Source organism: Cyprinodon variegatus, unplaced genomic scaffold, assembly GCF_000732505.1.
Source record: "Cyprinodon variegatus isolate N-32 unplaced genomic scaffold, C_variegatus-1.0 Scaffold299, whole genome shotgun sequence".
In the NCBI taxonomy this organism is placed as follows: domain Eukaryota; kingdom Metazoa; phylum Chordata; class Actinopteri; order Cyprinodontiformes; family Cyprinodontidae; genus Cyprinodon; species Cyprinodon variegatus.
Window position 1 is genome coordinate 174679 of NW_015150752.1, and position 13963 is coordinate 188641.

General features: G+C 37.2%; 1 protein-coding gene across 2 annotated transcripts in view; it reads right to left on the reverse strand.

Moving 5' to 3' along the window:
* Positions 1-13963, reverse strand: part of LOC107090535 (IQ motif and SEC7 domain-containing protein 3-like) — a 72445-nt gene that overhangs the window by 50674 nt on the left and 7808 nt on the right. For both annotated transcript variants that reach the window (XM_015383960.1, XM_015383961.1), the window contains exon 2: positions 10008-10082. In XM_015383960.1, coding sequence (XP_015239446.1) covers positions 10008-10082 — 75 coding nt within the window. The remainder of the gene's footprint in view (positions 1-10007; positions 10083-13963) is intronic.

Here is a 13963-nt window from a genome sequence, read left to right on the forward strand (position 1 = left end):
ATATATATATATATATATATATATATATATATATATATATATATATATATATATCATTTAATATATGGATCATACGTTTGATCTCCGAATGAACTTTTACACTAGAATGACTGAGTTACTTTATTTGACATATCTTTAAGGGGAGGCAGTAATTTTGCATGACGTTAGGTTTACTTATAAGTAGTTTTTTTTACATAATTAATGTAAATAAAAATGTGTGAAGTATAGAGACTTAGTCTTTTAAAAACTAAATGTATATTAAAATAGACAATAAAACAGTATACTCAACTTAGAACCTAAAATGTAATTTATTCTTTCATTTACTGTATACAAAAGATATTATAATAAGTTCACATACAGTATAAGGTTTAATTTATTATTATTAACCACCACAGTAATATGGGTTTTAGTGACAGAGGGCAAATGTACTACCTTAAAGATTTATTATGAGCTGATTACTTTAGGACAGAAGTAGAGTTATTAAGAATATATTTGTACTTCAGTTAACCAGTAAAGGGCCACTCTTGTACCAATGACTGCAGCTTAAAACAGAAAAAAGAGCTATTATTATACGCAGTATAGAAATAAACCCCCCAAAACATGAAACAGGTATGATGCTATGTGCAACTAACAAATAGTTAAAACAACTTAATTCAGGTTGAAAAGGTTAAAAAATGATATAATCGTTTTCATGGAGAAACATTAATTAGGGAGCTGTTTCTAAATAGAAGGGTAGAATACTTATGTGCATTTCCCCAAATTAGTACTAACTGTTGGCACAACCGAAAAGGAGGAGTTGGCTAACCTAGATTAGTTTACACAAGTCTTAGGTAGTAGGGCACATCCCCCTCTTCTGGTTTGAAACAAATAGCGCTGCAAGCACAAATCGTTTTTCTGGGCTGACATAAACAAACATGCAAATACCATAGGAATAGAAAGATCAGATATAGAAAAGATCACATTTTACATGTAATCCAATTATGACTATAGTAAAAAGCTAACAAAGTGTATGTAACTTTTGTCAAAAAAAAAAATTAAGAAAGAAAAAGTTTCTACTTGAAATATATTAATATTTTAGATTACATAACCTACATCATTCTTCATATTTGATGTTGATTAATGAATTAATTCTCCCAGAGTGACTCTAAACTGCTTTGCCTTTATGGATTGCACATGAGGAGAAAATAAGGACTGCACTTTTATGGATTGCTTTGTGATTCTCCTTATTGTGTCAGAAAAATAAACTTAAAATTGGATTCTATTTAGCTCAAGCTCAGAACTTTTTTGTGTAAAGCTGTCACACTACAACCTCAAAATTCAATAAAATGTATTGGGATTTTATGAAGCAACACTACAAAGTGGACGGAAAATGATGCATGGTATTTTTTATTATTATAATAACGATGAAATATGTTTCATGTTCAGGGGTCCAGCTCTGTGTAGTTTACTCGCAGTATAAATGCATCAGTTGTCTGAAAGCATCAGAGTTTTTTTTTTTTTTTTTTTTTAGAAAAAACAATAAAGTGCAAGCAAGGTCATGAATGAATACAGTTGATAGGTCAGGTTGAAAGTGATGAAGAAATTTAAATTTTACAATGTTTGAACATCTCTTACAAAGTATTGTTTAGTCAAATATATGTTAAAGCCTAAGGCAACCATGGATGATCTAAAGTCATCCAAAGCTAAGGTAGGGTAAACTGGACAACAGAAAATCCAGCGTTACACAAACCTGAAAGAATGGAAAGTAAACCATTGCTGAAAGAAATCCAGAAGGACTGGAGTGTGTAATGTCTACAACTATGCAAAAAGCAACACAAACGGGTTAAAGGAATGACTCTGGCTGTGTCAGGCACTTAAAATATCTAAAAAAACCAATAATTGTTGAAGAAAAATAACACAGCACATTTCTCCAGCCCCACAGTGGGACATGCTGGTGGCAGCATCATACTTTGGGGGAGCTTCTCTTCAAGTACAGAGATGGGGTTTGTAGGTAAGGAAAGAAAACCTTCTGGATATCACAAACTACTTGTATATTTGGATTAGGGTTGAAACAATTAATTGGATTAATCGTGATTAATCGATAATTGAAATAATCATCAACTAATTTAGCAATGGATTAATTGTTACCTGGAGTATAGAGAATGTAGCTGTCAGAACAACCCATTTAGAGCTCTATTTAAATCACAATTGTAAAAAAAATATATATATATGAACATTTTGCATTTAAGTTTTTTTTTTTCCTTTAATGCTTATTCATGTGCAATCTAAGGAACAACTTTACAGTGGAAGCTCACATACACATTCCTTTGATTTTTGACTGAACTTATGCTAACCTGAACAAAACAATCAACAAACTGGTCTTCAAATGGGTGAAGCTGATAGAGATATATCCTCAAAGGTAGATTGTAAAAAACTGACTCGCCACTCTTCTAAGACATTTATTTCTTAAAGGTATAGTGGAGGATTTTTGCAAATTTTTTAAAAGACCCGCTCTCTCCACTCTTAAATAAATAAAAAATACAAATGCACAACCCTGTACTTTTTCCAGAGAAGAATCGCCTATGAAACACGTGCAAGAGCAAGCACAAACCCATTTCTCCTCGTGCACGCTCTGTTTAAAAGTTGCCGTATGCATTGCTCATACAAGCTTATTTTCCACAATTATTTTTCCACTATGTCAGACTCACCACCGGTAAGTGAAAATGGGAACGAGCACATAGGACGGCCTTAGGTAAACATGTCACCAGGATGATTGACAATTTCAAGACCACTTATTTTTATGATCCACCCGGGAAAAGAACATCCTCCACTATATCTTTATGACAGATATATAAACCACCATTTATCATTTTCTATTTCTTTCTTTCCTCTAGAGCTTTGGGTTAAGTTAAACATCTAGAAAAATGAAATAAAATTCACTTTCTTCATATAGCACAGTGGAAGGGTTTCTATCTAAGGAAACCCAGCTGCCTGTATTGAGTGATTGTATTTGGATTCACCACTGTTAGGTGAGGATGTCACTACGGTGGATGGCCACTTGCAAATTGTCCCTGACTTTGCAGCAATCACAGAGCATGCATACAGCATCAGTAAAATGGTTCTGGTTCCTTCTAACAAACAAAAACCTTCAGCTTATTGTGAGCGACGGAAGTAAACATACTAAACTAACATAGATGCAATGATCTATATTTACTTGTATGAAAAGGTAAGAGTAAACTAGCTCCACAGATGGCTCGGCCTTGGTAAGAAACAGTTAAGCAGATGAGCTCTCAGTCAGTTTTAAGGTGAAAGGGATGAAAAGGAGCACATACAGTTAGTCAAAATAAAATTTGAGCCAGTATAAGTAGGAGAGAAACAGGGGAAAAAAGTACACAGGAGCTTATGATTGTAATATGACAAATTCAAATCAAAGGTATCAACATCTCTGACAGTGTATTTCATCCGAATTTAGCCTAAACAGAGATACAGGTGGCCTAATGGTTAGAGCATTGTGCTTGGGTCTGGGAGGTTCTTAATTCAAACCCACACACTCCCACGGACTGTCACTCTAGGGCCCTGAGTAAGACGCTTAACCCCAGACTGCTCCCTGGGCGCCGCACAATGGCAGCACACTGCTCCCCAAGGGGATGGGTTAAATGCACAGAGATTAATTCATTGCTTTGTTCTTGTGACAGTGTAATGACAATAAAAAAGTTGGAGAAAAAAAATACATTTAGGGTTGGCTAATCTCTTTGAATCTATTCTTAGCCACCTTCTTTTAAATTCTCAAAAACATTTACCCGGTTTCTTTAAGCAAAGGTTTTGTTCAAGAATAAATGCTGAAACTGAGCTTATGCGTTTCCATCATTATTCTCCAAGACACCAGTAAACCTCAAAGCTTCACACACTCATTCAGAGCCCATGTCTGATTTTTTTGGCGCTTGCCTGTCCTTTGCTCATTTTTACCTCTTGGAACTAAGGTTTCCATCGTTATTCTGTGAGACTGGCATCCACAAATAGAATAACAAATCTTCCATAGAGCTCGGCAAAATTTCCAATGTTTTCTGTAATATTTGCATGTGTATTTTGGTTTGTACCAGGGTGATTTAAAGGCTCAGAGACACTGTAGATAAAGAGAGCATTCAACAAACAGAGCCATATGCAGAACATTGCTGCAAAAAAAGACTTTTAACTTTTTCTCACTATATCCTTATGCCAAAGAATTTGATTTCTTTCATATTGTGCCAACAGTATGCTACAAGAATCCAGTGAGTGTCGGTCATCTTCACCATCAAAATAAATAAAAGGAGTTAAACTATCCTGAATAACAAATTAAGATAAATCATTATCTCTAAAAGAGCAAGGACTTGCCGCTCACATTGGCATTCTTTTCTTTTTTTTGCACTGTTGCCACACCAGCATTGCTCCACTTTTTTCACTATTAAGATCAAGGCTGAATGCATGTATGACCCTCTGAAAGCTAATGTGTTTCCATGGCAATGACATCATTTGCGCTGCGTGGAAATAAAAAGATTATTAGGCAGGCTTTTCTCCATGTTCGGCTGTTGGGATTAAGCTTTCAGAAATACTGCTAAGTGGAAAGTCATGCTCTACAGTCAGACTTGACTCAGAGAGCAAGTAAAGGGAACCCCCAAGCTGACTCCACAGATATGAGTACTTCGTGTTTATACTCTGATATCAGCAATTCAATTCATCATAAATCAGATTGGGGAACTATCATCTAATGGAAGATTCAAAAGCCTTAAGACTGGGTTAGAGGTTCACCTTCTAACAGGAAGATTACTTTGAACTTAGAAAATTCCGGCAGTATGAATATTTCTGGGTTTAACTGTATAGTTTAAAATGTTTTGCATGTTTGCCACTCCTGTGTTGATCGGTACAGTGTGCTTTTAACTGACATTGTTGTTTTTCATGAATTTCTTTTTTTTTTTTCTGTTATTTCACTCTATCTGTAGGTGTAGAGGGGAATATCTAGGGTATTATCATGTAATCTCTTTGTCCTTCTTTCTCTCCTTTATTACTGTCTAACCCACTTTTCTCCTTTTGTTTCTCCCTTTTCCCCTTTTACTTCCATCTCTGTCTCTTTTTTGCTTTTGAAAATAATCCCAGAACATTTATAAAGTGGAGCCTTACAGCAAAAGCCGTACTGCTCCCCTCCTGACAGCAAATCTGTTCAGCTTCTCCTTTTGCACTCAGGTAAAAATACCAAGATGAATTTTCCTGCTACAATACTGGATGGGACACATGAAATAAAATACAAATGGTCGAGTCAAAATGCAGACATAAATCCAATCTGACTGAACCCTGCAAAGCATAAACAAACCTCAAAAGATTTGGAGCTGTAGCTGAAAGCATGGTCTTTGTAAGGGATTCCATACTTTTCAGATTCTTATGAGTAAAATAAAAAAAAAACTACATGAAGTATTTTCCATCACTTTACAACAATGCTTTGATCATCCCTTAACTACTTTTTTTTTCTCATGACTTGATAAAATCTGCAGATGTCTGAGCAGTATGAGGTGGTGTTTATATCAACCGTCTCAGTGGTTTAAAAACCAGAAGCTGAACACCGTCACAAATGTTCACAAAAGCTCATATGCGCCTCAAAACTTCACATTGTCAAAGGTTGAGGAAGCTGTTCCCTGAGGTCATTGTCCAATCCTCCATTATTAATCCCAGACACAGATGATACAACGTTCTTTTACATGGTAGCATTATCAAAATTCTGCGAAAGCCATGTAAGGCTTAAGTAATTTGCCTGGCATAACACAGCAAACGTCCTTATTCCCATAGGCCTTCCAGTAATCCAGATTTCCTCATACATAAAACCTTCTCTTCATCTTCGCAAACTTCTTACCCCAGTTAAAGAAGGAGCCTGAAAAACTAACTTTCAGCAGCAAAGAAACAGTACCATAGTAGACAGATTTATGATCACACCCTGAAGGTGCACTCATGAGTGTGGAACGCTTGCAGAATATTTGTGCTGGTCGGATACTGCTTACTCTGATCATTTTTACGCGAACAGAACCGGAGCTAAAAAAAAAAACAACAGGGGAGAATTAAAAGCCAGCTCATGCTTAAATAATGAGTGCATCACTTAAGTCCATTTTTGTTTCCTCTGATTGCTGTGAAATGAAGTATATAACAGCGTCTCAATAAAAGTTGGAGACAAGGTCAGAGAGGCTGGGGTGGCTGTGTCCTCTGAGAAAGAGTCAGGGAAAAAAGCCAGAAAGAGGAGAGAGGGAAGATAACTACCCAGAAAGAGGAAACAAGAGGATAGTTGCAGGCCAGGTTTTGGTGCATCCTAGAGGCTGTCTCTATCAAAAACTCTATTAAAACACTGCCATATCCCAGTGCTGCATCAGAATACATTAGAGTACATTAGAATACATTAGAGGTTTTTAAAGCAAGACCTGAGCTATTAATGCATCTGGCCATGCAAGAGCCTCTGTAATGATCAGGCCACTGTGCACACTTTCCCTTACAAAGCATATGCAGTAGCAGCAGACACATGCCTACACACTCATCGTCAAGGGGTGAGATAGAAGACGATTTGTCAAATCGTATCATTTCAAGTCCTGCAAGCCCGGAGGGGGGAGGCACACCTACACTGAAAGGCTGGGGCAAGAGGGAAGGGTACGGCAGGTTAGGCTGTAGGCAATTCTCTTAGGAGATAAGTGGGCACTGATGGATTAAGAGTGTGCAGCAACTATAGAAACAGTCAAGGGTTGCAAACCAGAACACATCTTCAGGTGATGATGATGAGGATAGTAAGGAGGAATGAGCTGCATTGGTTTTGCACATTCATGCCAGGTCTCATCATCTCAGCTGGGCGCCCGCTGCCGCTCTGCCGATCCAATCAGGACCATGTGTATGTAGGAGTTAAGTCATTCCAGACAGACAGACAGATGGTGGTATTAAGAGAAGAAATAAACTCAATGGGGTGGGATGAAGTGGAAATTACTGTGAAGCAATGAGTGCAGAAGACATGGTCCTAAAAAAAGTATTAGAAAAATCTAGTGAGAAGAATCAAACATTATTTGATTATACAAAAGAGGAAAATACAAAGAAAGCATGGAGGATTAAAAAAGAAATATAATTATTCAAGCTTAAAGTGAATGTTTATGCATTCCCTCTTCCCATACATAGCCCACTCCGACACATGCTGTTAAAATAACTACCGTAGATTTTCCAGTTACTATGGTAGAGATAACTGTTGCGTCATTTCAGGGTTGCCATGGTTGCTTTGATATCGGCAATATCCTTTCACACTTTATTCCAACGCCTCTGTTGCTGCTTTTTTTGTAAGTTGCAGCACATTTTAATCATCTAGCTGCAATACTTAACCTCAGAATTACACCACGTCACACTGACATATGGACCAGCTCAGCACTGCGCACTCACCAGCTGGATAAAGTTGAAAAGGATCACTGAGGGTGCAAGGCAGACTTTTCTGCTAAACTGAATCAGTCACTTAAGACATAGTCTGTCATCTGTAGAATATCACAGTTTCTACTTTCATGCTAATTTGTTGTAAAACTGTTGCAATGCCAAAATAAAATGTAAACTCCAAAAAACATTCTTGTTGATGTCACAAGGGGCAGAGCCGAAAAACCCATCCTTTTCTTTCATTCGGTAATATTCTCCAGTACAACCGAAACAGTTATAGTATTGTCGTTATCTTTTAGGATTGGATATTTTTCTAATTTTATAAACAAAATGGGAATGTATATGTGACAGCAGGTTTGATGCCATTAAAACAGAAATCTACACTCTGATTATCCACATTTGTGTTGCTATTGTGTATTGCAAAACACATTCTTTGACGTTTAAGTCTCCTCAGCAGAGCTCCAGGTTGAAAATTCTGTTTTTTAATTTGCTTATTTTTGCTTTTTATTTGCATTTTAAATTTTGTTTCTGTAGAAAGCTGCTGCTTTATTTTGTTTGAGTTTAGCCAAAGATCTGAGCCTTGTCTGAGAAAGCAGCATGGATTTCATAGAAATCGAACTACCGTAACTTGGAAAAGAGTAAATGCTTCTTGAAGGCTTAGACTGGAAATAGTAATTACTAATGGTACTTATATAGCCCTTTTTGTTTTTTCAAGTTAGGAGACTTCGTCAAAGTGCTTTCCACTACATTCCATCATTGGCCCATTCACAGTGGCAAGTGACATCTTAGCCACAGCTGCCCTGGGGCTCATTGACAAAAAGGAGGATGCGGGACACAGGCGTCACTGGACACAACGGCATTGAAAGCCGGAACCGCGGCTTAAACCAACAAGCAAACTCCTGCATCCAAAGCCACCGTCGCCCATATCTCATTGTCAAAGATCTTTTGCAACCATTATGAATCAAACTGCTATAAAACTACATTTGGTGCTTCTGAAATGATCTCAGGCACTCATGTTTCTATAGTAAAGCTCATACTATATTAGTCATGCACTGATCCAATACCTGTATTGGATATCGGCTCTAAAAGTTACTATTTGTTTGGATCGGATGTTGGTGATTTGATATTGTATATCCAGCATCTTTTACATGCAACTGTTGTTTCATTCTTTTGCTGCTTATATGTTCATACATAATACGAGGTACATCTAGGTCTGTGCTAATTTGTTACCTTTTCTTAACAATGTTCATGTCAAGGCTAAGACCTTCACTCACATGGCAAGATATTTTGTTAATTTATTTAACAGTTGAATTTGATAAATATCAGATATCAGCTGATACGATTAGCCCAGGTATTGGTGTTAGATTGGATCAGAAAAAAATGGATCAGTGCATCTCTTACTTTTACTATCAACCAAGTCCCAACCAAAGAGAAAAATCAGATAGATGTCCCATTGTTCATAAGCCAGAAAGAGAGAAGTTGCTTAGATAAGCTAAAGGAGTTTAATTTTAGTTTTCAGACTGCATTAAGTGCCAATTTGCTGGTAAGTAATGTAGCTGCTTAAGGTGATGTGAGCTGAATGCATCATTTAATTTTTACCATTGACAATAACAACAACGAGCAATAGGAATGAAAAATAACAAACTTTGGGTTGAGCAAAAAAAGTTAAACCTCTTCAGCTCAAATGCAGCTTAAATGTTTCACCCATAGCAGAGTAAAACTAAAGACAGGATCTTATTTATGTAACATTTACATCTCCTTTATATAAATGAGCACCAATCGAGACCAAAGTGGTTTTCTCATTCTTCTCAAATTTTTCTCTGCAGAAATAAGTGTCACAGTGAGCTCTGCGCCAGTTCTCAAGATTCCCCCATATCTGTCACTTTTCCTGACCTTCATTTAAAAACAGATGAGATACAGCGTCCTTATTACAAATTTGTTTCAATTTAAAATCCTTCCCTTAAAGCCCTGTCTCAGTTATGTGTGTGGAGGTTCAAATCTTGGCCTGTCAAGTCTTCCTCCTCACTCACTCATCCCAACTGCCTGTCAGTTTAGGCTAAAAAAGGCTACCAAAAGGAAAAGAAGTATCATATTCTTCTCATTTTAGTGTATTTAATTCTCCTTCAAAATAACTAAGACCTATTTGAGATCAGGGACATGCTATTCTGAGTAAAATCTCTGTTTATCTAACTTCTCCGGTATTGCTAAAATGGTTTTCTCCACTCAACCTCCTTATTTCTTGGTAATATATAGCTTATCTCTTGCTCATAAGGGATGCTTGGGAGAAGTAATTCAGAAATAAATTATTACAAAATGATACAAATATGAGAAGCTTAAATTGATCTCAAGAGATGAGATTAAACAACAGATGAGAAATACATTTTCCTATGGACAGAACCCACATTTAACAAAAGGTTCCTCTGCCTGAAATGTTACAAATGAAGACTGATCAACTTCAAACCTGCGAACATTGTGATGTTACAATACCTGCAGCACAAAAAAAAGAAAAAAAAAATATATATATATATATATAAGAAGTTAAACTTTTTTTAAAGAAAATTATTGAACTTTAGAAAGAAAAATATGTAAAAGGGTTTCCAAAAGGCAACTCATCTCACCTTGATGAACCAGAGGTATCAGTCTCTGGATGTTCAGGGGCAGGGCAGCAAAACTGATGCAGCACAGTCTCACTCCTGCAGAAGGACAAAAGAAAAAAGCAAGGTCAGCAAAGGAGGAGGAAAATTGGCAAGGCTGACAGGTCTTACAGGACTGGTTGTCATTCTGTCTGCTGCTGAGTCGTGTTCAACATCCATCCATTAAAAAACTATAGAATCACTTCTAAGAGACAAACTGAAATTCATAGAGAATCTCTCTTCTTGCTCTTTGAATTATTGCATCATCACATTTTACAGTTTGTGGCTGATCCCAGGGCAAATACCCTATATAGGTCAATTCAAGGCTGAGAAAGCTTAGAACGGGTGTATTTATATGTTTGTGTGTATGTGTCAGATCAACTGCGATTTAGTAGAAATCCCTGAACCCAATCTGGAAAGATGCTTGCTCCAGCTCTGCTTCCTACTTCCTCCTCTTTAGTTGGCCTTTCTCATTTGTCTCTCATACATTTTACATTGGCATTCATATTTTAAGCATTATGCTGAAGCTGTTATCTGGAACAAGAAATAAAAAATGCACTCATAAGCAGCTGCATGGATTGACATCCTTGAAACCCTGAATGCCAAACAGTTTCCGTTTCAACAAACATAAAGAAGACCGCGATGATCAGCATTTATGGCTTTTTCATAGGTGTTTATCTGAGTGTCAAGAACATTAGGCAGTTCTGCACTGAACTCAAAGAATGAAGCAAAGAAGGACATTCTTGGCTACGCTACAGTTGGTTTTCTGACCTAGGTTCAGACTAAAGCGCATGACATAGAGTCGCAGTGACAGGCAGTCAGAGTCGGCGCAAAACCAGGAGTGACAGTCTGAGCTATAAAAAGCCACATTTTCACAGTAACTTCCGCTGACTAAAAGAAACCCTGGATTTTTTTTTTCCTAACAGTCTTTGGTCAACACGACTCATTGCTCTGATTCTGTGATCAACCACCTCACTCAACATTGTTACAACACACTCAGGTGCTCTTTCATACATCTCAATTATTCATTTTTGAACTAATTCTGTAATTCTCTTAAAGCATTTCCCTTCTATCGTCAGCTTTATGTCTAAGTGCTTAAAGAACTATCCAGAGCAAATAAACTGCATGTCAAGGTTAAGTTTTAAGCTCAGTTACGTTTAAATGCAGTGGTTATTCTTGTTGAAAAACAACCATAAATCCTAACTTACCTGCTATCATTGAAGCTAAAGGGACTGGTGTTCATTTTTGATTTACCCAGAATGAAATCTTATAAAACATGCTTCCTTAAGCATACTTGGAAACAGCAGCACTGCCACTGAGGAATCAGTCTCAAATGGGTGAATCAGTGTAGCTTCTCTATTAAGTAACTAATTACAGGGTATGATTAGATAATTACAGCACCTTGTGCAAGTAATTCTACTTCTTGAACTTTTAAACATTTCTTTATTTCACAACCAATTACGATTAATTTTCCTTTTCAAAAAATAGTGGAAAGGGGACAAAAAGGATGCAAGACTTTGATGTAACAAATAAAAGTTTGAACAGGGTGTCTTGCATTGAAATTCAGCTACCTTTTTCCCAAAAAAACTAGTGCAACTTCAAGAGTCTTCTTAATCATTTATTTAATTGATTCCGCCTGTTTAAAATGGATCACCTGGATAAATACAGTTGTTATGTGAAGGCAAATAAAAATGGACAAAATGTCATCATCTTGGTGTAGATGACTGGCCTAATTACTCATTTTGTTCACCTGCCTATCTCCCCTCAGTTTCTCATTCCTGTTCATCTGATCCATCTGCTCCTGCTTCTATTTAACCAGCTCTCTAACCAGTCATCAGGGTCAGATTGTTTCTTTCGAGCCAGTCGGGAGAGTGTGTCCAGCATTACCTTAGTGTTTCTGATTTCCTGCTCTGCCTCTCCAGCGCCGAGCCCGCCTGTTCCTGTCTGATCAGTTTTTACCTGCCTGCTTCCAGTCATCAGCGCAGATTATTCTCTGCAAGTTCCAGTATGATCTGTTTGCCTGACCTGTCTATGGACTCCTGCTGAGTTCTGCCTGTTGACTGAACTTGGATCTGTTTCCTGTCACCGACCTGGATTTCCCTTCGGATCCTATTCGAACTTCTGATCTCCTGGTTCTGAATCCTGAGAGCAGACACTTTGGCTTCACCCTCTTGATTATCTTGTCCTCCTTCACCTGCCCGGATCTGATCTCCTGCTTGTTTTCCGTCCCCCGGGGCTGCAGTGTCTGTGACACTCTGTGCGGCGCCTATGCATCTTGTAGGCAGCCCACCGTCTGGATCCTACCTCTTTCTCTGGGCTTTGACTAACTAAAATAACCACGTTCATAATCTTCCTCCACTAGATTTACGTGGTCACTAATCTGTGATTCCTTTCTCCAGAGGTTCCTGTCTTAGATGCACTAGCCGTTGCTACTGCAGTCCATTTCTTTTAATGGACTTTTTGAGTAATTGTATTGTCTGTCTGCCTTGAATACTGAGTCCCCTTTTCTGTGCCATGACACAAAAAATGTGCAGTAACGATAGAGACCAAACCCAAAGACTTTCAGTTGAATTTGCATGAAAAATATCTCACAATGTATCAACTCAGAAGGCCTGAATAAAAATGTAGATTTTAAATTTTTATTTGTAAGAAAAACTCTCCAAACCTCATGCCATTACCTGGAAACAAACTACAGACAGGTCAGGAGTTTAGGTTTGTCTATCACACAAAATCCTAATACAAACATGGTATAAAATGCTTTTGCAACACAGACAGATTATGTGTTTATTTCCGTAGTTCTGATCGTGCATTATGAGTGTATAAAAGGTTTGCAGCCAATCCACATATCATGCTCAAGTCCAAGATGGAAATACTTCAGCGACGCATATCAAAAGCTAACTAATTCCACTCTCAGGGCACAACTTTACAACAAATTACACAAATTTTCTTCAACTCCTCACAACTAAACCATATCAGCTATACTTTACCCTTTGCTTAGGTGGTGTGTTTATAGCAAAGCTCTATGCTTTAATCTAAAACAGACATGTCATGTTAGTGATTGATGAGAATGAAAATAAATAATTTGTCTTTATAGCTAAATTTTGACAGCTGTCTTTACATGTTGAAATGTGATGCATTTATGCAATGACACTAAAAAACAATCCTTGCACTGTATAGGTGGAAGATCTTTTGAAGCACAGACTTTCATCTAAAAAGATCCAAACTTCCTGCTCCTCTATGGGTTTTATTTTTAAAGCTCTTTAAGGGGTGCCGACATGTTGACAGTGTGTTGGTTCAGACATAATAAACGGCTGAGCTTCATATTGCTACACATAAGAGAAACCAACGTATTTTCTTCAACTACTGTGTACTTGCTATTTTCTTTTTTTCTTGTGGATGTTTCTTGTTTGTTTTTTTCTGTTTTTTTTCTTTGTTGCAAACAGCTATTTTAAATGTAAATTGCTAATTTAGAGAAAGATGAGTCAAAGTGCATGAGGCTGCAGAGGAGCTTGTGAATATTTTAGGGTTGCATATCTCCACAGGTATTCTAGCTTTTGTTGTGTTCCTACTTCTTCAGTTGAAACAAAGTATATTAAACTAATGAGGTTTGCATTTTTTAGTTTTTCCTTCATTTGTGTGTGTAGTTTCATTTTGCTCTATGAGGTGGAAACTCACAAGGGACCTTATGATTACTTATTATCCCCACCCCTGCAGACACAGAGTTCTTATGCCAGAGATACAGCAATAACGCTGCAGGTCATAAAAAAAAAAAAAAACTCTCATTTAACTTCTTAAATGTTCCTCTCATGGAAACATACCGTGGGGATGGAGTCCTTAAACATGCATTGTGGCAATTTTTGCCTAATGCAAGACACTCTACCCCGTTAGTGTCACAAATATGCTTATTGGTGTAAAATACAACTGGCTTTAAGTATTGTCAG